General features: G+C 35.7%; 1 protein-coding gene across 5 annotated transcripts in view; it reads right to left on the reverse strand.

Moving 5' to 3' along the window:
- ARB2A (ARB2 cotranscriptional regulator A) overlaps positions 1-26,400 on the reverse strand; it is a 356,272-nt gene that overhangs the window by 71,135 nt on the left and 258,737 nt on the right. The window contains exon 11 of one of the 5 annotated variants that reach the window (XM_039875063.1): positions 25,425-25,624. The exons of the other annotated variants lie outside the window; for them this stretch is intronic. Coding sequence (XP_039730997.1) covers positions 25,605-25,624 — 20 coding nt within the window. The 3' untranslated portion in view covers positions 25,425-25,604. Of the gene's footprint in view, positions 1-25,424; positions 25,625-26,400 lie in introns of those variants that run through there. 5 annotated transcript variants of the gene reach the window in all.

Consider the following 26,400-nt stretch of genomic DNA (forward strand, 5'->3'; position numbering starts at 1 on the left):
AATGGGTCAGAATGTGGATATATGGTAGATATCCCAAATTCTTTATGTCCAAAAACAAATTAAAAATCTTGCCCTAGGAAACTTGTTTCCTCTTCTTGGACTTGTGCTGGTTAACAGAGTTATCAATCATCTACCTTGCAAAAGTAGGAAGCACTCATGTTTCTTTTTCAACTTTCCTTTCTAAGCAGCAAGTAAGTCAGAGTCTCTGTTGCCTAGACATATATTTATTCCTTTCTCTCCCATCTCCATGATAACCACTTTAATTCTCATCATGTCCCCCTAACTGGTCTCCTCTCATTTAATCTCTTCTTCCTTAGTCTATCCTCACACTACCACCACAAATCTGATCATGCCAGTGCCAAACTTACAAACTTCTGATGGCTCCCCACTACTCCCAGAAGATAAAGTTCAAGCTATTCCTTAGCAGAACCCCTTCTATCTTATGGAACTCATTTCCTATAACCCCTCATCTCATGAACTCTTGTGCTCAGCCATTATAATTTCTGCCATTCCCTGAACCTGTTATACTGTTGTGTATTTTGTACCTGATTTTACTTTTCTGTGTAGAATGCCCTATTTTTCTCTAATCATTACTTCTGGAAACAGTTCAAATTTTACTTCTTGTGAAAACTCTCCCTAAACACCCAAGCCAAGCTAGTGACTCCCCATTGTATATTCATAGTATTTTGTATGTTTTTCTCGTGTAACTCTTTCACTTATTGCTTTGTAATGATTTATTTACACACTGTTGTGGAGACTGCTAACTGTTCACAAAAACCTTTGTTAAAACAATTGTAAAACCAAACACATGGATGCTCAACACATTACATTTCCCACAATTCCCTACACTTAGGTGTGGCCATTTGACTAAGTCCTTTCCAATGCAATGAGTATGAAAATGGGTATGACTCTTCCATGTTCTTATCTTCCCCTTCCTGTGATCCAGAATACTGATGAACTTTCAACCCAGCTGTGACTAAGAGGATGATAATACTGCCTAGGTGATGGCAGAGAAACAGGATGGAAGGAATGTGGTCCCTGAACCTGGTTGTGTGGGGTGGAACCATCTGCCTACCTGGAATGCCTACCATGGACTGTTATGTGTGAGAGAAATAAACATCTATACCCTCTATATATCTGGGGTCTTTTTGTTAGAGCACCTTAGCTTTACCTTAGTTAATGTAGGTCTTTTTCTCCTTTTGGTTTGTTTGTACCTTAAGAATAAAAGTTGGCTTATATTTCTTTGTGTGTCCTGTGACAAGCATACAGTGCTTAAATCAATGCTAGCTGAATGAACCTTGCAGATAAAATGGTACCCTGTCTATGCTCAGTCTATGGAAGGATCAAAGGCAAAGGGATAAGAAGAAACAATACAATATGAGAAATGTTTCCTATGTTACCATGTCTGGATACCTTTGGAGACATTTGGGGCTACTGATAAAGGATCTGAGGACCTTTAAAGAAATAAAGCTAGGAAAAGAGATCTAGAATCTGAGATCGGGATAGAAACACTGGTAACTTCCGCTAAAGGAGGGGAATAAATGAAGACCATCGACTCCACCAGTAGCAGAAACATCATTCGGTAATACCCATACCTACTGGATACTGGTCTACTTCCCCCCTGATAATCCTGCTTGTTCTACTGTGTGGTAGCTAGTCCCCAAAGAGGGCTACTTCCTCTCCTGACCCATGTCCATCCCCACCATGAGCCACACTTCATGATATTAATGCCCTTGTATAGCCTCTTCCCCCTGAATGTGGTTAGCCTCAGGACTCTCTTTTTGAATATAGAATGTGGTGTAAGTGACGTTGCCCGACTACTGAAGCTATTTTATAAGTTTTGCAGTTACTGTCTGGGAGTTTTGGAGTACTTACTTGCTCTTTGGACACTCCCTCTGAGAACCCAGCACATGCTGGAGGAAACCCAAGATATGTGGAGAGGTCATGTGTTGTGCTTAGGAAACAGCTCCACTTGAATTCCCAGCCAACAGCCACCATCAACTGCCAACCATGTGAATGAGCCACTTTGGAGGTCCAGCTCAGTGACCTTTCAGATGACTCCAATTAGATTTCGACTATAACCATTTGAGAGATCACAGTCAAGAACCTCCCAGCTGAGCTCAGTCAACCCATGGAACCATGAAAGATAATAACTTGTTGTTTTAGGCCACTAAGTTTTTGGATGGTTTGTAATGCAGAAATAGATCACTAGAACACCAAAACTGCTATAAACCACGAGCTTTTGCATAATCTTGTGAAGAGTTTTTGAATATCACTTGGAAGTGGTTTGGGCTACTAAAGAATTCCCCAAATGCCACCCTACTAAATGCCTCCCCAAAGCCAATGCAACAGGCCTACTTTTCTTTTACATTTCAAAATCATCATAAAAAATAATGAATATTTGCGGGGGCTTTTCGAAAGCCTATTCCTCTTTCAATGTGCTTACTTCTTGGGTGGAAGAAGACACAAAACTACAACAACAAATGGACTATATTATGCTTAACCTCCTAAAAAAGCGTAGCTGGAGTTTAATATGGAGTTAAAAAGTGCAAACATATCAGAATGATATTTTGTAGTGATGCACAGATTGCAAAGGGCAGCATTTTTTACTAAATGGACACAGTTGGAATGTAGTCACAGTGGTATCCAATCAGAAGAAATTGTCAAGATCTAGTCTCATATCTATCTAACGTTCCCCATCAAAATCAGATTATTCTCATTTAAACATTTCTCAATCATATCAATCACCTCGCAATCATAATTATCTCTCAATGGCATATAATTTCCCCCTGCTATGGCTCTGGGATAACTTTGTTCTGCAAAACCAATCATTTGCTTCCAGAGAAAGTATACTAAAGGCTTAGTAATCTTAGAAGATAGGAAGATTATCTGAATCCCAAAATAACTTAAAAATATATAAAATTTGAATACAAGAAGTTTAATTTCAAGTCCCAATTTCTGTGCCCTCTTCTCTATCAACTTCTCCAATGCCCACTGTCTTAAACCTGTTCTTGGTCTACCACTGCACTATCTTGACTTGTAGGCCTCTCTATGCATGAAATTCTTCCTGAACCTCCACTAAAACTGCCCTGTCCTGTGTCCCATTCTTTCAGTGATTCAACTAAACAACTAAGTGATCTATTTGAAGAAAAACTTAAATGACTCACTCCATGGCCAAGCCACATGGATTCTGCATCTGTAGAATCTTTGGATTCTATCCCCTCTCTTTTACTCTTATAACCTATATTTAGACCTCATTACCTTTTGCAGGGACTTTAATACTCATCTTTGAACTGCATTTTCCCTATCTTCAGTCTTTCCTTCTCAATATATTTTACTCATAGCTGCTAGATCAATCTTTCAGAAGTATAGCTTTCATAGTTCATTTCCTCCCTCAAAAACTTTTGATGATATGGCTTAAAGGAAAAAAAAAAAAACTTTTGCCTATCGTTTAATGGTCTCTGTCACCCTATCCCCACTTTTAAGTTTATTTTCCTTATTCTCCATTCACACTCATGATACATTTACCAACTGCCTTTCCTGCTATTGTAACGTACGTAACATATTCTATACTTTCAAGTCCTTGTTCATTGTTGACAATCCTAACTGAAATAGTCTTCTTCCCTTCTATGAATCTTCAAGTTCTATCTATTTTTTAAAGTTCAGTTTAATGAACCTCTTCTCCTCAAGCACCGAGTGTCTTGTTGGATCTTATAATTAGACAGAATGACACCTTCTTCCAAATTATTACTTATATCAATGTCTCCCTTGTGATCCTTATTCTTTTCTCCTCAAATCATTAAATTTGTGAATTTTTATCTACTTTCTACTATCCTTTATTCTACAAAGAGCAGAATATGCTGCATACACAGTAAAGGCTCAATAAATATTACTGCGTGGATAGGGATGTTATTTCAATATGTTACTTACTCCTTCTAGAGATTTATATTTTACCACTGGTCATAGAGTAATATGGAAAATGCAGTGGTGAGAGAAAGTGGGCAAATATGGATCAAAACATATTTTTGATGGAAAAATATGAGTAAAAAAATACTATAATGCCTGCCAGACACACAGCTCTCCTTTCTTCATGCTACTTTCTTACCTAAAAAGATATGTTTGGCTAGATCTTCCTTTATGTTGAGAAAAAGAATAATCTATATCTCTACTTACACATTTATTTATTTATTTTTCATCTTTATATCTGTGCTGTTTTCAAATTTTGTACTATGAGACAGCTTTGTCTCATCTGTCCTAATTACCACTAGTTCTCTCATTTGTTTGCTCTTTCCTTTGGGTTTTAATATTTTCTATATATCTGTCCCCTTTACAAATTCTTGGAAGTTACCCTTTTTTGGTGTATGGCATCTGGCTTTCCTGCCCATCTGAATGACCAATCACTTACTTTTAAATCTTTTGTTTAAACCTTTCCTTCTTATTAACCCAATCTTACTTAAATCATTTTATGATACCATCATTTAAGTAGCTAAATCACCCTACAAATAACAAGTTGAATAAAAATCTCACCTCATGTATGACATGGAGCCTTTATAGTTTTAAATACATTGCCTCAAATACAACTCCATTTGCCTCACATACAACTCCTTTCTACTTTCTATATAATTGTTCAATTTGTGTGTTTATGATGCCTTCATAATAAATTCAAATAATTAACCGTACAACTGAAAGTTTAATCTTAATGAGAAAAATGTTTTAACAAAAATAATGCAGGGAGGTGATGGGTTGGTGCCTCACACCAGTTAGAATGGTTATTATAAACAAGACAAGTAATAACAGGTGTTAGAGAGGTTGAGAAAGGAACTCTCATATACTGCTGATGGGAATGTAAACTGGTACAGCCACTATGGAAAACAGTATGGAGGTTCCTCAAGAAATTAAGAATAGAGTTACCATATGACCCAATAATCTCACTCCTGGGTATCTACCTGAAAATTTTGAAAACTTTCATTTTTAAAGATATGGTGTTTGCCAGAGGGAAAGTGGGGAGAGGGTAGAAAAGGGTAAAGAGGGTCAAATACATGGTGACAGAAGGAGATCTGACTTTGGGTGGTGAACACAATGCAATATACAGATGATATATTATAGAACTGTGCACTTAAAACCTATATAATTTTATTAACCAATGTTGTCCCAATAAATTTAATAAAATTTAAAAAATAATGCAAGGAATTAATTTATAAATCGTATCACATCATTTCTTATCACTTCGGCATGTTACATTTTTCCTGCTGATACTGGTGAAACGTGGCATTTTATGCTATAACATCTAAAAAAATAACATTTTTATTGAAATAAAACCCCTACTAAGCTAGTAAAATGAAACATTTTAATATAGATTATTTAAATTACTCTTAATCAAAACCTTGCAGAGATTCTGCATTCACGTTCTGTGCAAAGTTCATATTCACACATTTAAAGAAGCATTTCGCTTCAGGGCTTAACCATTTAAAAAATGCTTCTAACACTAGGATCCCATATTAAAGACAATCTCAGATACATATTATTTTATAAAATAACTTGCAATACATTCCTGAGTGACCCTTGGAAAGATATTTTGGTAAAGATGATATTCAGAATTTGTAGGCTGGGTTACAGGGCTGAGGGAGGTGACGTATGTATGTTCAGCATAATTAAAAACCATATATGACTGATCTCAAGATGGAACTCAAGGTTTCTCGTTTCTAATTTTGTTGATTATCATTGAATCGTAATTTTGCTTTCACTTATTTCCAAATTGGCAGCCCCAATGCATTGAATTTATTAATTAATTCAACAGACATTTTTAAAGTGCCTGCCTACTTTGTGCCAGGCATCGTTCCAGCTGCTGGAGATATATATTTGAGCAAAACTGACAAAGCTTACATTTCAGTGCCGGGCGGGGGAGGCCAAAAGCAAATCATAAACATAACAAATCACTCAACTACGTAGAGGGTTAGACTGTCATAAATACTACAGAAAAACAAAACAGAAGAGAGAAGGGGCCGAGATGCAATTTTAAAAGAGGTCGTCAGGATAGGAATCATTGAGAAGGTGACATGTGAATAAGACCTGAAGGAAACGAGGGAGTGAGACCTGTGGATATCTAAGGGTAGAACATTCCAGGCAGAGGCCAGTGAAAAGAAGTTGTAATAAATCATTCATTGCATGTCAGGTTCTATGGAACCAGGACAGTAACATAGTCAAAGCAAAACTCTATAAGTAAATATGCTAATATTTGTGATACTTCTTTTATTATATTCTATTTAACATTGATTTAATAATTATTTGGAGTACAAACTATATGCTAGGCATTGAAGTAATAATGATGAAAAGATAGACAGTCTTTGTCTTCATGAAGCTTACAGTTTAAAGGAACTGGGTGAGACAAGTAAATAGATATTATACAGTAATACACTCTATGGTCGAGGTGGTAGAAGGTACCACAAGGACAGAGAATGGAAGTACCTATGCCAGATTATGAGATGAGATTTTAGAGAGAAAACTACCACAGATTAAAGTCTTATTTTTGCTTGCAACTGCATAGACATCAGAACAGATTGTACATAAAATCACGTAATAAGGGCTTCACATGCATTTAATCCTCACAACACCATATGAGGTAAGCCTTATTATTACTGTCAGGTTATAAATGAAGGAATGGAAGCACAGAGAGGTTAGGCAACTTGTCCAAGGTCACAGAGAAAGAAAGTGGTAGAGAAAGGACGTGAACTCAGGCAGTATGGTTCCAGTTTCTGCACTCTTACCCACTATCTTACATACTCTTTGAGCAGCGTGCCTGTGTAATCATTTGTTCATGAATAAAGACCTCTGGGTGTTTCTCAGCTGCTTATAGGTAGCGCTTCATATGGACTGTCTGAATAGTTAGATTCTAGAATGAGTTTTTATCAGCATGACCTAGAATGCAAAAAGTCTGTTTTGTTTAAAAATTAAAATGAAATCATCTTGTTCATACTGTGGTATGAACTTCTGACACTGGTATTCACTAGCCCATTAATATAACAAGTTGGCACTAGGAGCCCTCTTTGGAATCCTCTCTCCCCCGTCTTCTGACATTCTCAATAAACTTGGTATGGAGAACAACCTCTTTTAATTTGAGTGCTGTCTATTGAGTGCAAAAGATTTTGTTAAATGTTTAGGGTTCATAAATTTAGGGTTCTCTAGAACCTCAGCCCTGCTCTCAGATACTACCTTCACAGATAGAAGTCAGCTTGTCTTTTGTTTAGAGTCAGTGAAAACACCAGGGATGTAATGAACCAAATCACAAATTACATGGCTTCTTTCAGGTTACCAGAGAGTTGTCAGATGGGAACTATCCTGAGTAGAAATTGCACTAAGTGATCTAGATGATGAATCTAGAGGAGATTTGAGCAGACGCACATGTGGGTGTGGGAGTGGGCTGTGTAGCCTGGCAAAACTACGTATTTGCTCTGCTGGGTTTCTAAGAGCTGATAATTTTCCATTTTCATCTTGCTCAGCTCCTTGACTAGTTAGACAACTGGAAATTCTAACTGGGGATTGCATAAATTCTATCTGTTGAAGAAACAACATTCTCTGACAATGATAAGTGACACAAATTCTGGTTGGAATTCTTAGAAAACAAACAATAGGAAAGGCAAATGTATATGAAAATGTGGAAATAGCAGGCTAGAGAATTAGAATCTGGTCATTTTTAAGACCATGGATACTTTTCTAATAATAGCCATAGCAGAAAGCCATTGAGTAATTTAGCAAAGACTGTATGAATATTTATACAGCTTACATGTAAATATCTATACTGTACAACTTGGTTATTTTCAAGTATGATGTATGTAACATTAGATAACAGTGAAACTTCGTGTCTCGTAAATCATTCTGAAGGCTAGATCCATCAAAATGGAATGTCCTAACAGCCTCACTGATTGGGGAGACAAGAATGTTTGAGAAAAGTCACATTTAATTATAAATTTCAAACAGAATAGGAAGAAATAAGTTTTGATCAACTGAACTTGAGGGTCATGCTAGTTATAATGATGAAATGATTATTTCGTCAGAATAGGATGAAAGAAATTTGGCAAAAATGGTAATCAAAGATTAATGCTAAATTGAAATGGACTTAAATGCTATTATATGAGTGTTACCACCTCACACAATGGAAGGAATCATGATCAATTTTCTATTTATAGAGCTCAACTTATTATCAAAGTAAAGTATTGATCAGGCTTATAGAGATAGCAACAAAATTCAACAGTTGTGATTACTATATTTAGTTTTATATTTTAACTTAATCCCACGTTCCTCTTAAAGCAAATGTTTCTATAATATATAAATAACATATTTTAAAAATTAAGTAAATAAAAATATACAGCAAAATATGTAACTGCTATTTCTAAGCACTATTATACTGGCCTGAACTTATACTGAGACATTACAAAATGTTCTCTCTCTCTAAAACACAGAGCAAACTTTCTAGACGAAAATATGTCTCTATCAAAAGGCTGAAAAACAAGAGGAATGTAATGTGCATTAGATTCATATTGTAGGGAATGTGTTTATATCTAATCTAATGCTTGCATACATTATTGCAATGCTTTGAGAACAGAGTAACAATTGTAATTTTGCTCTGAATCAAAATAACAGAATCTGTCATTTGACATGCTGTAGTGATTGCACTTTCATTATTGTTCATAGAATAATTGTATGCTTCTTTTTACTGTTACTTTGAGGCAGTTTATTTCTTTAAAAATGCTACTCAAACTATCTTCAACAGGAATCTCAAAGTCAAAATCAATCACTATGGTTTTCAATACGCCAATACATATGCTTATGCATATCTGTTTTGATAAAATGTGATTTTTACATGCCTAGTATGTTATTTCACCACAATTTGCATTGTTATAATAGGTTATTGATTGATTTTCAGTTTAAGGGACTGAAGTAGTATTCAGTAATGACTGAGTGCTACAAGTTTATTGCAAGTGCCCAAGGTTCACTCACCCCAAGCGATTTAGTCAATAACCAATTTTTATACTTCTATCTCCTTCAAAATTCTAAACCAATAATCCGTTTTTTTAAAAAATTATTTCAGTATCAGACTAACATTTCCCATGGAAATCAATATGGGTGCGATCCATTAGCCAAAAATCTGCAGTACTGCAATGCAAACATATTAAAAATATTGATCTTGCAAAGCTACTGATGCTTTGATTGACTTTAATGTTTGTAAGCAGCAATAACAGAATTTCAATGACTGAAACAAACTTTTGATTAAAATTATAGATTTTCTTGTGTGTGTGTGTGTGGGGGGGGTTGCTATTTTACTGGTTTAAAGCATATCACATGGCTTATTTGCTTGCCAAAAATGAGTGCAGTGAGATATACTTACCCAAGTCCTTATTTGTAAATATTTCAGTCTATCATAGCTTACACATCTTTAATCTACTTTGAACTGCTCTGACATTTCAATTCCACTTCTTATTATATTGCATAGTGAGGCAGAATTTTCAGACTGAGAATGGCAGGAGTTGAAAGCTCTAATCTTTACTTCACTATTATGCAACCTTTGGGAAGGAATTTAACTCTCAGTTTAAATTGTTCAAATGTAAAATGGGATTAATCCTGGGAATCAATGAACATTTTTATTATATTTTGAGATCAATGGACAACAAAGACCATAACACATATATACAAAAGATTATTTGACCCAAAGATATGTCCTTTAAAGAAAGCACAGTATTTTGCAGCCATTTAGTGAGACAGAGCCCTGGAAAGGTCCAATGACAACCCAAGGAGCTTCTCAGAGGCCTTTCCTGACCATTTTATCTAAAATAACCACCGTACCCCCACCAGGCACTCTCTCACCCTACTTAATTTTCATCCTAACACTGCTATCTAAAGCATTGTATCTGTATCTACCTATTTATTATCTATCTTCTCCTAAAATTTAAGCTCTATGTGACATGAATTTTGTTTAGCCTTTTCACTGCCAAATCCCTACATCTAGAATAGTATCTGACATATAGGAGGACTCAGTAAATATTTTTTGAATCAGTGAAGGCAGGAGGGAGCCAGAACTGCTAATGGAATGGGGTTGGGTTGGGTACAGGTCGAGTGGGAGAAGTTAATACTCTTAATTACCAGTCATATGTTGCTGTAAGGTTTCTTTTTTAATATGCTCCTTTCACTTTCTCGGATTCCCAAATGTAAGTATCAAAGGGATTGTACCCATATTTATTGTACTTATTTTTGTCAAAGTTCAGGGATATTTTCAAGTTTATTTTAATAGTTTCATCATTCAATTATTAATCCTTTCCCTGGATTTTTCTCTCCATCATGTTTGCTCTTTCATTATGTTAAAATTGTAATAAATTGTAATAAATTCTCTACATTTTTATTTGTGACATTTCACTGGCATAAAGAAAAACATTAATGGTTTAAACAAAAAGTGGAAATTTAAAATTACCCATTTATTAGCTGCTTATTTCATTTCTACCTTAATCACTCCCATACAGTCTTTCAAAGGAAGCACCAAGGAATAGCTTACAGGGTCTTTAGCCTCCTCATAAATTCTATTAGCTTTCCCCAAAGTATCCTAAATCCACACACAATATATTTGTAAATATACAATGCAGCTCAAAAATAAATCTCCTGGCCCCTGGCCCTCTGCCACAAGGCTGCTGCCTCCACAAACCTCAGGAACTTTCTCTGGTGTTGCTGCTCTCTGGTGGGTGTAGGAGAAGCAGTACCATTCAGAACTACCAGATCTGGGTTAGAATCCCAACTGTTGCACTTATTAACTACATGAACCTCAGTTTGTTCATCTGTAAAAAAAGATCATAACACTCACTACAGGGATGTACCATGAGGAGTAAATGAGGCGATATACATAAAGTGAATGGCACACAGCAGGTGTTCAAACAGGTAGTTCCCTTCTTCCTTTCACATATCAGTGGGAAAAAGAGTTAACAAATGTTTCTTGTTTCTTAGTACCGTTTCTTTTAAGAATCTCACTACTATGAATAGGCTTCTAGAATTGGAATCTGTTTATAAAGACTACAGTATAGAAACTAAAACTGAAAAAGGTGCTTACATATTCATGTGGGACCACAAGTGGCTTCTGGGAATCAGTGAAAGGCGGATGGAAAGTAAAACTGTTTCAAAGAACTGAATGATGTGATCAAATAGTCAAAAGAAATACTTTGGTGGCTAGAGAAGACACTCTATATAAGTACCAGAGGCCTAAGGGTAGAAAGCGATGTCACATTTTGAGTGGGGATAACAGCATTATTCTCTTCCACTTGCCCTTACCTCTGGCTATTCCATCTCTGTAAGTCATCTGGTGCTCTCAGTGCCCTAACATTCCCACACTCCTTAATTCATTCCTAGAAGCCATCTTCAGGTTCATGAGCAGCTACTTTTGAAAACAGCTCCCCATCAGCAGTTCCATTTGATCATCTACTGAAACCCCTGAGGTCTATCGGTTGCTCTGGGAGTGCGAAGCTGATGAGCTTTGGATGAGGTCACCTAGGGCTATCTAAGGTCTAGAAGCAATGCTAGTCCTCACTTTCAGTGGCATATTACTATCTGGTCTTCCACTGAAAGTGGCATCTTACTACAGTACTTACTGATGTCCACAGAATAGCTTTAAGGGAGGTGAAGGACACATGTGAGAGGATATGCATATGACTGAAGATCAACAAAAAATTAAAGAGAATAATGAGTTTTCTTAAAGTTTGTTTTTATTTTTAAGAATGAGGACTATAAGTATGAGATGATGGGGAAAAAAATTCTGCCCAAGTAAGCAGGGTGACTTGCAGTGACCTTACAAATCCAGCATTACTGATTCTTTGCCACATTCTTAGCACTGCTATTACTTTGACTTTGCAGTTGAAAGCCTGATTGAAATATACTCATGTCTTACTCACACACCAACCAATGTGTCATAGTACCACAGGATGTCCCCCTCCCTCCCCCATTTTGCTCTCCAGGCCACTGTGAGAACCACCAGATCTTTACTTTTGGAGAACCATATACCCCTTTGAGAATATGAAAAAAGCTATGCATGACTCCTCTCTCCATAACTCCAATTCAACACAAAATTTCAAAAGGTTTAAGGAACTTTCTGAAGCTCTTCCTTGGACCCCCATGGTTGAGGGTACTTAAGAGTAATCTTTCTAAGTTGGAAAATACCAATATGCCTGTTCTCCTCTGAGAATTGCAGGTACAAAGTATGAAGACATCTGGTTATGGGTGAAGAGGGGAAAAAGAGGAGAGAGGCGAGTTTTAAATGGAAAGTGTTATTTTTCTTCAAGTTAGAAAGTATTCAGATGAAGGGAAAAGACCATTCAAATGCCAGGACTTGGATGCATGCAACATAAGTTGAATGCATGCAAGTGGGAGATATGGCTTAATTCCAAGTAGAAAATATTTCGGCTCCATCGGGAAAGCTAACCACAGGCCAAAACCTCAAAACATATATGGAAATCATTTAGTATTTTAAAAAGTCCAATATTTTAATTTCTCAAGAAATTCTCAAACTTCTCAGAAATTTTAACAGTGCAAACATTTTAAACATAGAGGGCTAGCAGTTGCTGAGAAATATTTTGGCATGAATTCTAATGGAGATTTGTTGATTTTTTTCAGGGACACACTAGAACATTTAAAATAGTTATTGAGCACTTGGAAGATACCTCCCTAATTAACAACTAGTTTAAAGCACATCAGATTAGGATCTGAAACTTCTTGATGTCATACTTCTAAATTGTTGGATAAAGTATTTGTCCTCTTTAATTGAAGATAAAAATTAAGGAAAAATATACTTCAAAGGCCTAAAGTGTAGTTACTACCCCCTCACCTTGCTGTCCTCATATTCCTCAATTAAGCAACTGCTGGTCAGAGGGCATAGATGTCACACGGCATAGAATAAAAGCCCTCCAGTGAAAACTCAGTTAAGCTAGCAGAGAAATGCTTAGTAATGTTGAAAGAGAGACCTGAACTCAAATAACTTCATAATTGAGATTATTGTAAGTTTTCTTGGGGAGGAGTTGGAAGTTCTTAATTTATAATGTCCTAGTCCCACACATTGGCTTTAAAATCTTCCATTAAAAATATAGCTAGAACAAAAGACTCCGAATTGCCAAAGCCATCCTGAGAAAAAAGAACGAGGCTGGAGGCATCACACTGCCTGACTTCATATTATACTACAAGCGACAGTAATCAAAACAGCATGGTATTGGCAGCCAAACAGACACACGGACTAGTGGAACAGAATCGAGAGTCCAGAAGTAAACCCATATTTATATGAGCAAATAATTTTTGACAAAAAAGCCAAAAACATACAATGCAGAAAGGAAAGCCTCTTCAATAAATGGTGCTGAGAAAACTGGAAAGCTACTTGCAAAAGAATGAAACTAGACTATTGTCTATCACCACACACCAAAATTAACTCGAAATAGATTAAGGACCTAAATATAAGACTGAAACAATAAAATGCATAGAAGAAAACATAGGAATGAAAGTCAAGGACCTTGGACTTAAAGAGGATTTTATGAATTTGACCTCAAAAGCAAGGGAAGTAAAAGCTAAAATAAATGAATGAGACTACATCAAACTAAAAAGCTTCTGCTCAGCAAAAGAAATTGTCAACAAGGTAAAGAAACAACCATCTGAATGGGAAAATATATTTTCAAGCAACACCACTGATAAGGGCCTAATATCCAATATACAAAGAACTCATACGACTCAATAACAACAAAAAACCCAAATGATCCAATCAAAAAATGGGCAGAGGACCCGAACAGATACTTCTCCCTAGAGGACATACAAATGGCCAACAAATAAACGAAAAGATGCTCAACATTGCTAGCTATTAGGGAAATGCAAATCAAAACCACAATGAGATACCATCTCACACCTGTTAGAATAGCTATAATCAACAGAACAAGTAATAACAAATGTTGGAGAGGATGCAGAGAAAAAGGAAACCTCATACACTGCTGGTGGGATTGCAAATTGGTACAGCCACTATGGAAAACAGTATGGAAGTTCCTCAAAAAACTAAGAATTGGTCTACCATATGATCCAGCAATCCCTCTACTGGGTATTTACCCCAAAGACTTGACAACCCATATCCGAAAAGATATTTGCACACCGATGTTCATAGCAGCATTATTCACAGTGGCCAGGATATGGAAGCAACCGAAATGTCCTACAAGAGATGACTGGCTAAAGAAGCTGTGGTACATATATACAATGGAATATTACTCAGCCATAAGAAGAGATGAAATACTGCCATTTATGACAACATGGATGGACCTCGAGATAATCATGCTAAGCAAAATAAGCTAGGCAGAAAAAGTTGAAAACCACATGATATCACTTATATGTGGGATATAAACCTAAAAGCAACAAATGAGCAGGACAAACAAACAGAGACTCATGGACATGGACTATGGACTAGTGGTTACTAGTGGGGTGGGGGAGGAGGAGGGAGGTAGAGAGGCACAGAGGGTCAAATATAGGGGGTAGGGGGAGGGTGAAGTGGGTAAAGGGGATCAAATATATGGAAGCTGAAGGAAACTGGACTTTGGGTGGTAAACACACAATAGAATATACAGATGTCAAATGATAATGTACACTTGAAAATTATATAATTGTATTTACCAATGTTACCCCAATAAACTTAATCAAAATAGTAAAGGAAAAAAAATACGGCTAGGAAAAACAGTTTGGTGATTCCTCAAAAATTTAAACATAAAATTACCCAGCAATTCCACTTCTAGGTATATAACCAAGAGAACTGAAAACAGGTGTTCGAACAAAAACTTGCACATGAATGTTCACAGCAGCATTATTCATATTAGTAAAAAAAATGGCAAGAGCTCAAACGTCCATCAATTAATGAATGGATAAATAAAACATGGTTCGTTCATACAATAGAATATCATTTGGCAATAAAAATGAAAGAGCTGATACATGCTACGACATGGGTGAACCTAGAAAACATTAGTTAAGTCAAAGAAGTCAGATACATGTATTATATGATTCAATTTATAGAAATGTCTAGAATAGGGAAATCCATAGAGACAAAAAAAACAGATTAGTGGTTGCCTACTTAATGGACACACAAAATTGTGAACATACTAGAAGTCACTGAATTGTAAAATTTAAATGGTTATGATGATGAATTTTATGTTACATAAATTTTATTTCAATTTAAAAAATATGACCAGAAGTCTTTTTTATTTTATTTATTATAATTCTGGTGAAGAAAGATAATAGTGAAATAAATTCTTGCTGAAATGAAAAATTGAAGAATACCATAGGTGCTCTTCTTAAAACTCATAAAATTTCTATGTTTGTTTGATTAGGCTTGCCTCACTGAAGTGGGAAATTATTCAATCATCTGGATGCTTAAGCATATTATCATAGGTATATATTTATAATTCTGGCAAAACAAGACAAGGAAAAATGAGGGAATAAATTTACTGTGCCCAAAATTCACGAGAAGCTGAGCAACTCTGCTTTGCTTTAGACAAGTGAACAAAATCTTACCAAAATGCAGAAATTTATATTGTCAAAAAATAAATAAATAAAGGGCTTGCTGATTTTTATTTACCCTTCCTGATTTGCAAAAGCAGCCAGTTTTATTCTGCCTGCAGGATACAGTGTAAGATCTACTTGTTAAGATTTGGGAACTTTGCAATGAAGTAAGTTTACCAATACTCATAAAGCACCTAATTACTTTACATATTTATTCCATAAGCACTATATTAAATTTGATTTTTAATATTTTAATTTTATACTAAATTTTTCTTAATTTAAAAAATTTATTAATTTTTGGCATTTGTGCTTTTTTAATATAAGCATTTAAGGGCATATATTTCCCTGCTTAGTAATCTAACCATACCAAAAAAGTTTTTGTTTTTTCACTCTAAGTATTTTCTAGACTTATTCTTTGATCTTTTAAGTTATCTGGAGAACTTTTTCTTTAATCTTTTCCCCAACTTTTATTATAAAAATATTTAAACCTATAAGAGTTGTAACCTTACAAGGATTGCCCATATACTGTTTATTTAATATAAAAATAATCCCACAGCATTACCTTTCATCTGGTAATAACAAAGGGTAACCAAAGTAATATGAATAAATGTTTAAGAACTATACTCCCAACAAAGGATACAGACTGTATTGCTTTCTCAACAATTTTCCATTTCATTAGTCATTCGTAGTTGGAGACCCTTTGGAGCAGAGTGATATTATCTCCTTTTAGCATGATTTGACCAGCTGTTTTCTTGACTTTGTTTTAGAATGAATCTCTTTGGCATTATCTAAGATGAGGTTCATATACTCATCAAAACCAATGATACAGCACTCTATCTGCATATTTACTTGCTCATAAAGCCACATCTGAATCCAAGATTTATTTTGCAAGTATTTGAAAACGAGGTTGATGGGCTGCACCATCACCTTCTGCACTTTTTGGCCCTGGCCAAGGTACTTCATGGTGGAGGCTGACAAGGACCACACTAACCCTGCATGCTACCTTAGAAAGCTACTTCTGGGATGCCCACATATCTTTCCCCTGGGTTCAATAATTGTTAACATTTTTTCACATTTACTTCATCTCTTTAAATGTACCATTTTTTCCTGAACTATCTGACAGTTAGCTGCAAACAAAATAAGTTAACAACTGCACCTTAAGTATTTGTGTTTTCTGTCAAAGCCACAAGAGTAGCATTGGGATATATACTTTATTATCCACCTTCATAACAGTCGATGTTAGAAATTGCATTAAAATAATTATCTTGACTTTTTTGTAAAAATTTCCACAGTACTATAAGCACTATGAAGACAACATGCTTTCCTGGTGATGATAATATTCTTATTTTTGACTTTGAGATATTTTTCCATCTTGGAGGATCCTTTGCACCTTTCAACTCAGATATCTCCCTTTTTCCAAGTCTCATCTTTCATAAGCACACCACTCATATTCATACTTTCATTCTGATAGCCTTGGAATAGCTAAAGCCTTGCTGTGTGTAACTCTCATCTGGGAATCTATTTCATGCTGTAGTTTAAGTTTTAGTTGTAGTCTGTCTTGCCTCAATGAGATCATAAGCTCCTCTAGGATAAAGCCCAGACCTTTTAAACACTACGGTTAGTGTATACCAAAATTTTTTCTCAACCTAACTGAAATCTTCATAGCATGATACTTGTTGCAGGAATTTAAATGAATTGAAGAATATGTACATTTACTTCTATTGTGTTATATGTGATAATGTGCTATAAACCAATGCAAATTAACACTATAAGCTGGTTGACAATTATTTTTTGTTTCAATGGATCTAATCTCAATATTTTCTAGATGAAAGAATTTTCATCCTGAAAAAGTTCTTACTGATTATCTAGATCAATCCTGTATGTTCTAATCCTATAATTTTTTAAGTGAGGAAACAACTATAGAAGTTAAATGATTGACCTAACATTATAACACTTTTAAAAAGCAAAATGGAAACTAGAATTAATGAGTTAACACATCTAACATGCTTAGACAAGGGGCTGATATAGGTTGGGCTTAAGAAATATTACTTGCCACATAAGCAAGGTTTTTGTATGGCTAGTTCAGTGCGTTTTCCACTAAAACACACTACCTCAGAATTCTACAGAAAAACAGTGAAGACCACCATCTGTGGCGTATGTAGTAGATTCTTTTATGAGCAAGAGATACGTGACAGGAGATCATGCACAAGCTGTTGTCAGAACAGGCTCTGACTTTTCTTTCCTACCTGAAGTCACAAACTGGTTACCCGTGGGCCTGATCTGGATAGTAGTGTTTTATTTGACTTATATAATAGTTTTGAAAACTTAAGTAAGTTACAACATAAAAATTAGATTTCAAATGACTATAGATTTCTGGTTTCTATGGGAAAACTGGAAAATCTGACAACAGTGGGCTTGTGCTCTTACATGTTACCCATCAGTTGCTGTTTAAATGTGTAATTCCTTTTAGCTAAACCCTTAATTATGATTAAGACACAAAATGATAACTTTGAATCATGTAGTAAGAGATACATCAGTCAGAAAAAACTAAGTGATATTTGCCAGCTATACCTAATTGCTAGCCATACCTAGGAAAATGGATTGCTATAATAAGAATAAAAACAAAGGTCACTGCAGTATTTAAAGAGTTAATGATAATTTAAACAGAAAATCCATTTGAAGAGAAGAACTCACTCCCTAGATTTCAGTTACATAAGACACCACTGTATTTTTCTTTTATAATGTTGGTCTAATAACCCTGACTTATGTGTTAAATAAAAATGAATGACACAAGTATATTTGGAACCACTTTTTTCCCCTAATTTAAATATAGCTCCTAAGATGTGAAAATATTTTAGTTAGCCTGATTTTGACCGGAACTAAGCGGCTATAGGAAAAAAAATTAAAAATAAAAATAGGTTACAACACATTAAATATCCTCCCTCTGCCACCTTACAGTTTTTCGTGCTAAAACATATGCTCTGCCACCTGCAGATAAAAGTCACACACTGAGAGTGTATATTCTGACAAGAATTACTAGTTTCAAGTATGCCTAGTGATTTTGGACAGTAGCACTTAAGAAACCTTCAATCTGGCAGTTTTATCACTGCACATTTTCTAAAGAATTCCTACAGTCCGAAGTTGTACAAGTTTTGGGATCTAACTTTTGGGAGAAAACAAAATGAAATGAAACAAAAAGGATGCCAGGGTAGCATTTTGATTCTAATGAATAGTATATATATATATGTATATATATATATACTATTCATTAGAATCAAAATGAGATCATAAGCTCCTCTAGGACTATATAAATAGTATATATATATATGTATATATATATATATACACATATATATATATACTATTTATATAGTCCGATACATACCTTTTCCCTCCATTTATATTACATTTCAATGACAAGAAATCAATGGTGATCTGGATTTTTGGATTTTATGATAAAGTAAAACTATCTATTGCAAGACCAAGATAATTTGTATTCCAAAGCACATCGGGAAAATCTGTTGTAAGAGTTAAACATTATTGTTGCTTCATATGTAATTTATTTTCCTATTTTTATATGTATGTATGTATTTACTTAATGTTTCATCTTATTCCAAAAGGTTTATGGCTTACAAAAAGGAACCCAGGCAGGACTTCTAGGGACTACAAGTGAAGAGGTTGACAAATCTTCTCCCCAAATACAACTATAGAAGTCAACAAAACTGTCAAGTATTACCATGTTAGCATTCTAGAAATCAACCAAAGGCAACTACCTCAATAAGAAGTATTTATTAATGAAAAACTGCTAAACTATAGGCAGGAACAGAGGCAGTCTGTGGCAGGCAGCCTGCTAGGCACAGCACTGCTTCCAGGGTGGGAATGGCTGTGAATGAGCCTTACTTGCTTGGGACAACTGAACAAAAACTCTTGACCATTAAACTACACAGGCAAATGGGTGACTTCTAGGAAGCCAGCCTAAAATAAAATAAAAATAGGAATAAAAAAAAAATGCACAGAGATATCAGCATGCGCATTCTGAAGCGGGGGACAGATTCTGTAGATTAGGTCCAGGTAAGTCTCTTAAAACCAAACCAAACCAAACCAAACCAAAACCAAAACCAATACCAAAACAAATGAACAAACAGAAAAAATATCAGCAACAACAACCCTTAAGGGAAAAATTCAGAATCAAGAGTTGTTCTCAACACTCCTACTCAACACTGTACAGGTTATAGACAGTACATTAAGGTAAGAAAAGAAATTAATGGCATGCATACCAGAAAGACAGTAAACTGTTTTTATTCATAAATGACATGGTCCTGTATATAGGAATCATAATAATCTTACAAAAAAAAAATCTAGAACTCGTAAACAAGTTTTAGCAAGCCCACAGAATATGAAATCAATATGCAAAAATTAATTTTAATTCTTCATACCAGCGATAAACAATCTAAACATGAAATTAAGAAAAGAATGCCATTCATGATAATATCAAAAAGAACAAGCACTTAGGAATATATTTAACAAAAAAGAAGTGCAAGAAAACTAAAATTAAATATGATCTAAATAAGGAAAAAGTAGAACTTATGCTACCTAATTTCAAAGTTTACTATAAAGCTATCGCATTCAAAACAGCATGGTACTGGTGTAGAAACAGAGAGGTAAATCAATGGAACTGAATATAAAGCCTGTTAGTAAACCCTTACATTACATATGGTCAGTTTATTTTTTAGAATGGTCCAAGGCAATTCAGTGGGAAAAGGACAGTTTTTACAACAAATAGTGATGGGAAAACTAGATATCCATATGCCAAAAAATGAACTTAGATCCTCACTACACACCATATACAAAAATTCACTCAAAACGTATCATACTTAAATGTAAGATGTAAAATCATTAAACTTCTATAATAAAACAGGAGATAATCTTTGTGACCTTGGATTTGGCAAAGATTTCTTAAATCTGATACCAGAAACATGACTCATTAAAGAAAAAGAATGATAAATTGAATTTCATCAAATTTTGAACTCATAAGACGTCAGGACGGTGAAGGTAGAGGCTATGCATGCCTCCTCTAACGACCATACCAAAATTATAACAAAACCACAGAGCAATCAGCACGTGGAATCGCCTGAGGTTTGCCTGAACAAAAATAACAGGTCACTTCAAAAGGGTAGAAAGGAAGGAGACATGAAATAGACCAGTTCCACAACCTCATGTGGTGATCAAAGATTGGGAGGGCTGTACTGGCTGCAGAGGAGTGAAGGGTCCTGGCCCCACAGTGGGCTTCCCAGGACAGGGTTCCAGTGCTCGGATGAGAAGGCCCCACAAACTCTGGCTGTGAAATTCACTCGCTCTGAGCTCCCGTGCTGGGGCAGCTGCTCAAGGAGTGCCAGGGACACACAAGGAGATACATACGAGGAGACACTTGAGTTGTCAGGCTTCAGGGTGAGAACTGGAAGGATGGCTTTCTCCCAGACAGAAGTGCTGGCAGTATCCATTGTTCCTTTGTTGAGCCCTCTCCTATCCCAGCCTGCAGAAGCAGGGGCTGACATATCTGAGTTGCCATCAACCTGGATAATAGAAGTCACTCCGCCCAGGGGATTCCCTAGGACTCTGCCTCTCCCAGCTTGCGGGCCCACCCAAGCAGCTCCCAGTGGTTTAGTCCATACGAATGGCCTATCTCGGCTCCTGCTGTAGACTTTCCTAAAATCTCTCAAAGGCTCACAAAACCAAAGAAGCAGCATCTGGCCTTGGTGTGCCCTGTACCTCTTGCTGAACAGTCCTAAGCCCCTAGTGGCAGCAGGCCTCAATTTCTGGCTTGGCCTCCTGAGGCACCTATAAGCCCAGCATGGGTGGCAGTCACATGTGGAATGCTTGGTGATTCTTACCAGGTGGCACTGGAGGTGCACAGCCTGTGGCTGAACTTGGCCTGCAGCTGGACCCCTCCTGAGCCCCATAAGACATCTACTACATAAAGCCACTCTACTAAGACTGGAAGACTTAGGAACCCTACCTAATACACAGAAACAGATACAGGGAGGCAGGCTAAAAGGAGAGACAAAGCAGCATGTTCTATATGAAAGAACAGAACAAAGCTCTAGAAAAAGAACTCAACAAAATAGAGACAGGCAATCTATCAGATGTAGAGTTCAAAACATTGGTTACAAGGATGTTCAAGGAACTTAGGGGGAGAGTAGATGACTTCAGTGAGAACTTAAACAAAGAGATGGAAAACATTAAAATGGAGATAGAAAAAAGGGGACCGGTCAGAAATGAAGAATATAATATCTTAGATGAAGAGTATATTAGAGGGAATCAACAGAATGGATGATGAAACAGAGGATCTAATCAGCGATATAAAGGATGGAGTAGTGGAGGACACCCACTCAGAACAGCAGCAACAACAACAGCAACAAAAAGAATCCAAAAAATGAAGACAGTTTAAGGAATCTCTGTAACATCAGGCATAACAACATTCGCATCATACGGATACCAGGAGAAGAGAGAGCGAGCAAGGAATTGAAAATCTATTTGAAGAAATAATGACAGAAAACTTCCCTAACAGAGTACCAAATAAGATGATCTCAAAGAGGCCCACACCAAGACACATCATAATTAATACAGTAAAGATTAAATACCAAGAGAGAATCTTAAAAGCAGCAAGAGAAAAACAGTTACCTACAAGGGAGAGCCCATAAGACTGGCAGCTGATTTCCCAAAAGAAACTTTGCAGGACAGAGGGGACGTGCACAAAATATTCAAACTGGTGAAAACCAAAGACCTACACCCATGATTACTCTACCCAGCAAAGTGATCATTTAGAATTAAAAGACAGATAAAGAGCTTCCCAGACAAAAAAAAAAAAACAAAAAGCTAAAGGAGTTCATTACCACCAAGCTGGTATTACAGGAAATGCTGGAGGGGCTTCTTTAAGAGGAAAAAAAATATATGTATCAAAATTATGGTAATAACTACATATCAACAAGTACTTCAAATGACCAAGAATTAAATGCTTCAATCAAAAGAAAGGGTGGTTGAATGGAAAAGAAAATAAAACCCTTACATATGCTGCCTACAAGACTCACTTCAGATTAAAAGGCACACACAGACTAAAAGAAAAGAGAGGGAAAATATGTTTCATGATGGACCTAGAGGGTAGTATGCTGAGTGGAATACGTCAGATAAAGACTAATGCCATGTGATTTCATGTATATGTGGAATCAAAAGAACAAAACAAACAAACAAAACAGAAACAAACTCATAGATAAAAAGAACATGTTGAGGGTTACCAGATGGGAGGCGGGTTGAGGGGGGGGTGAAGAAAAAGGGGAACGGATTAAGAAGTCCTCAGGGCAGTTGCGGGAACCAGAGGCAGCTGGAACTGCTCTGCCTGCAGCCTCTAGCCTTGAGCAGTCCTGTCTATCCACACCAGGATATTGAACAAGTACATTTTTGTAATATGTGTCATCAATAAAAAGCACTTTGTCTAAATGATACCTACAACAGCAGTACAGGGGGGTTAAATATAATTGTTTGTTTTAATAAGCTGATTACAAAACAATATAATTCAGTTAAAACATTTCTGCAAGGGGCCAAAAATGTCCAGTTATCCGCCATCTGGCTTCATTTATCCCACATTATTATATGTGGCTACAAAACTCACTTGAACTCCTAATAGTTGGCATTTATGTTGACAAATTTAACTTATTTCATAATGAGTTGGTCTTTATTTACCACGTGGCCAAGTTTGGCCAGAGGAGTTGGCCATGTTACACAATAAATGCTCCCCAATGCCTCAGAAACTGTGAAAGGCCTTATGACATCTGCCTTGTCAAATCGACTTCCTTACATGTAATTTTTAAGCTCACTGTAATGATAATATAAACTATACTGTAAAATATAAGCTTATAGCATATATACATATATATAGTTAATCTTTATTTTGAACCTTCCTCTTCCTCTCTCCCTCCATTTTAAGTTAATTGCACACAATGTTTCTAATGTGTGTCACTGAAGAGCGTAAGATTCTACCCTTCTGACTTTTTTAGGGGCATGAAATGTCAGGTAAAATTGTGGGTACAGAGGCCTACCAATATGGCATAAGGCTTACGTCTACATGTATTCTCCTGGTCACCCGTAAATCTTACTCAGGAGAATATTCATATTGGAGTTTACCCAGCAAATATGACTTTGAGAAGATAGCCTTGATAAGTACATAAGCCAATCTTTATGATTCTCTACCCCATTAATCACATCACCATACCAGAGTTACATCAACTACAGAGAGTAAAATCACCTTACATATTAATTTCTCATATGACACATCAGATTCCTGTATAAAGAGCTCGTTTTAAATTAAAAAAATTAGATACTTGCCTGTATAACTACAATATTCTATTTAAATATAAAGAAATTCCATTCTTTCCCTAATGAATTTTTACTATCTATAAAAATGAACCAAGCAGATTTTTACTATACTTATATGAATACTGGAATCACTTCTGTTTACTCTGAAAATGAAAGAATGAAAGTATATGAATAGACTTGTATTTCTAAAATATATGCATAATCAAAAGAGAATTTCAGAGAAAAGTACAAATGTGAGGACAGCAAAAAGGAAAAAGTAGTACATGAATGTTCAACATTATGGATAAAACTTAAGCAAAACCTATAGCTAAAATTTTAAAAGGCACCCTTAAGTCTCTTGAATTCATTTAAAATTTATCACAAATATAGAACTGCATTCTGTTGCAATCCCCTTAAGTCATCTTGTTAAATTTTGTTACAACATGTGTTACTGTAGTTCTACACTTACCTTTGCACTTTGTAGTGTGTAGCAGAGCAACGTAATTAACCACTGCTAGGTAGTGTTTACGTTAGTTCTCAAAAGGTTAAGAAGCTGATTATAGCTAAAATCAGCTTTGCCTGAGGCTTCAGGAGCTCTGTGTAATCAAATTAGACAAGCAGGGCACAGTGTCACCTAACATAAACCAGTGGCACTTTCTTCTTTGCTCTGACCCTTTTCTCCTTTTTTATTAGAGAAACAACTCATGCTTTGTGCTTTTACCAGATAATTTAAAAAGACTTATTTCTAATAAATTTGGCATGCAATCTCATAAGACGTCCACCTGTTTAAAACTGTGAGAACAAGTAGAGAAATTTTTGAAAAACATCTTGCTTATTAAAAAAGAAATCTACATTTGGAGAGATTGAGGGTTTTTTTTGTTGTTGTTTGTTTTTTTTTTTAAAGAATTTAAAAGGCAGGTGACAACATGATCACATGTACATGACATCATGGACATATCCTAACTTTAGATAGACCGTCAGTTTTGTTCTGCAGAAAACCACACAATGGTTTATCTGCTTCCAGAATATCTCAGAGAACTTTATAAACCTGATAGATAAGGTATTAGCATTTCTAAGAAACCATGGGTAACCCATTCTACTGAGTTATAGCTCATCCTCTCTCTGTCTCTACTCTCTGAAGTCAGGCAAAGTGAACTGTGTAATGGACACATTTAAGAAGGTTTAACAAGGTGAGGAGAGCAAACCAGCCCTACTTCAGAGACTCCCTTTCCAAAGAGAAGTAAGAAATATCAGTAAAATTCAAATCGCGCTACCTTTGAGCATAAAAAGAACAAAAGCATGAATATGAAAGAGATGTTAAAAAAAAAAAGCAATGGCAAATTTAAATAAAAATCTAAATCTCGTTCTTAGCAAAATTTATGAATCGTTATTAAAATAATAGGTAACAATTGTTACATGTTTATCTTCCCATATTTGACTTTGAACTTTTGGTTCAAATTTGACATAGTTATTACTTTGCTTGAAATACAGAGACAAAATGAATATAAACATCCTACAAATGAGTGGTCAGGAGAAAATGAGTTTTGCTAATGATTTATTCTGGGCAATAAAATCAAAACTTGTTATTTTAATTGATTAAGTCATAAAGAGTTCTGGAGAAGTCAAATCTTGCTATTTGCACAGTCAGACAATTTCTGCTAATCCAGCAGTACTTAACAAATTCACATGTGGTTAGCTTGTCTTGCCATAGCTGTATATCACATTTCTGTGCTGCAAGCTGTGCAAAAAGAAAAAAATCAATATGCCAAGTTTAACAAAAGGACAGGAAACATGATGTTCTCCTATATTTTCAATGAACCTCAAATGACTCTGCTGTTCATACTCAGTTCAATTTATGGCAGAGAAATGTATTCTTCAATGAAAAAAAATCTACAATGGAATGAATTACATAAATTCAGAGCTGAAGTTCTGCCTTATTCCATAATAACAATTTATTTAGAAGATTCTGACATTCTGATTCAATGTGCACAGTACACTCAGCCATTCACAGGCCTATTTTTTTTCTTGATAAAGGCTAAAGTATATTCTTTAGACCAAAGAAAGATGTACTGTGTATTTATAGTAATACTTTGATATAAGTATTTAACTTAGGTTTTGGAGACCTTTTCAAATGTCTCTTTCATATGTGAAACATAGGATGAGTTAGTATCTATTAAGCAAATGCTTTAAACTATAACACTAAGAAAAAAAAAATCCCAGTGGATCCTGAGCTACTGCATTGGTTAATTGCTTCTAGATTTTTACATCTTCTTTTACTGCTGCAGAAGTACATTCTGTGTGGAAGTAGATTAGGATGAAAATGTTAAGAATGAGGTAGGAGTGGTCATGACCAATAGGTCACCACAGAGCGGTGCCACTTCTGCCTTCTCAAGTCAGCCATGTGGAACTAAGTGTGGCAAGACAACCGGTGCATTGGACTTTAGCCAAAGGATTCAGAACTGTTGCCACAGTTGCTTTTTATTTATTTAAGTAAAAAGAGAATTGGCTTTTGAA

This window comes from Pteropus medius, unplaced genomic scaffold, assembly GCF_902729225.1.
Source record: "Pteropus medius unplaced genomic scaffold, Ma_sr-lr_union100, whole genome shotgun sequence".
Taxonomy (NCBI): domain Eukaryota; kingdom Metazoa; phylum Chordata; class Mammalia; order Chiroptera; family Pteropodidae; genus Pteropus; species Pteropus medius.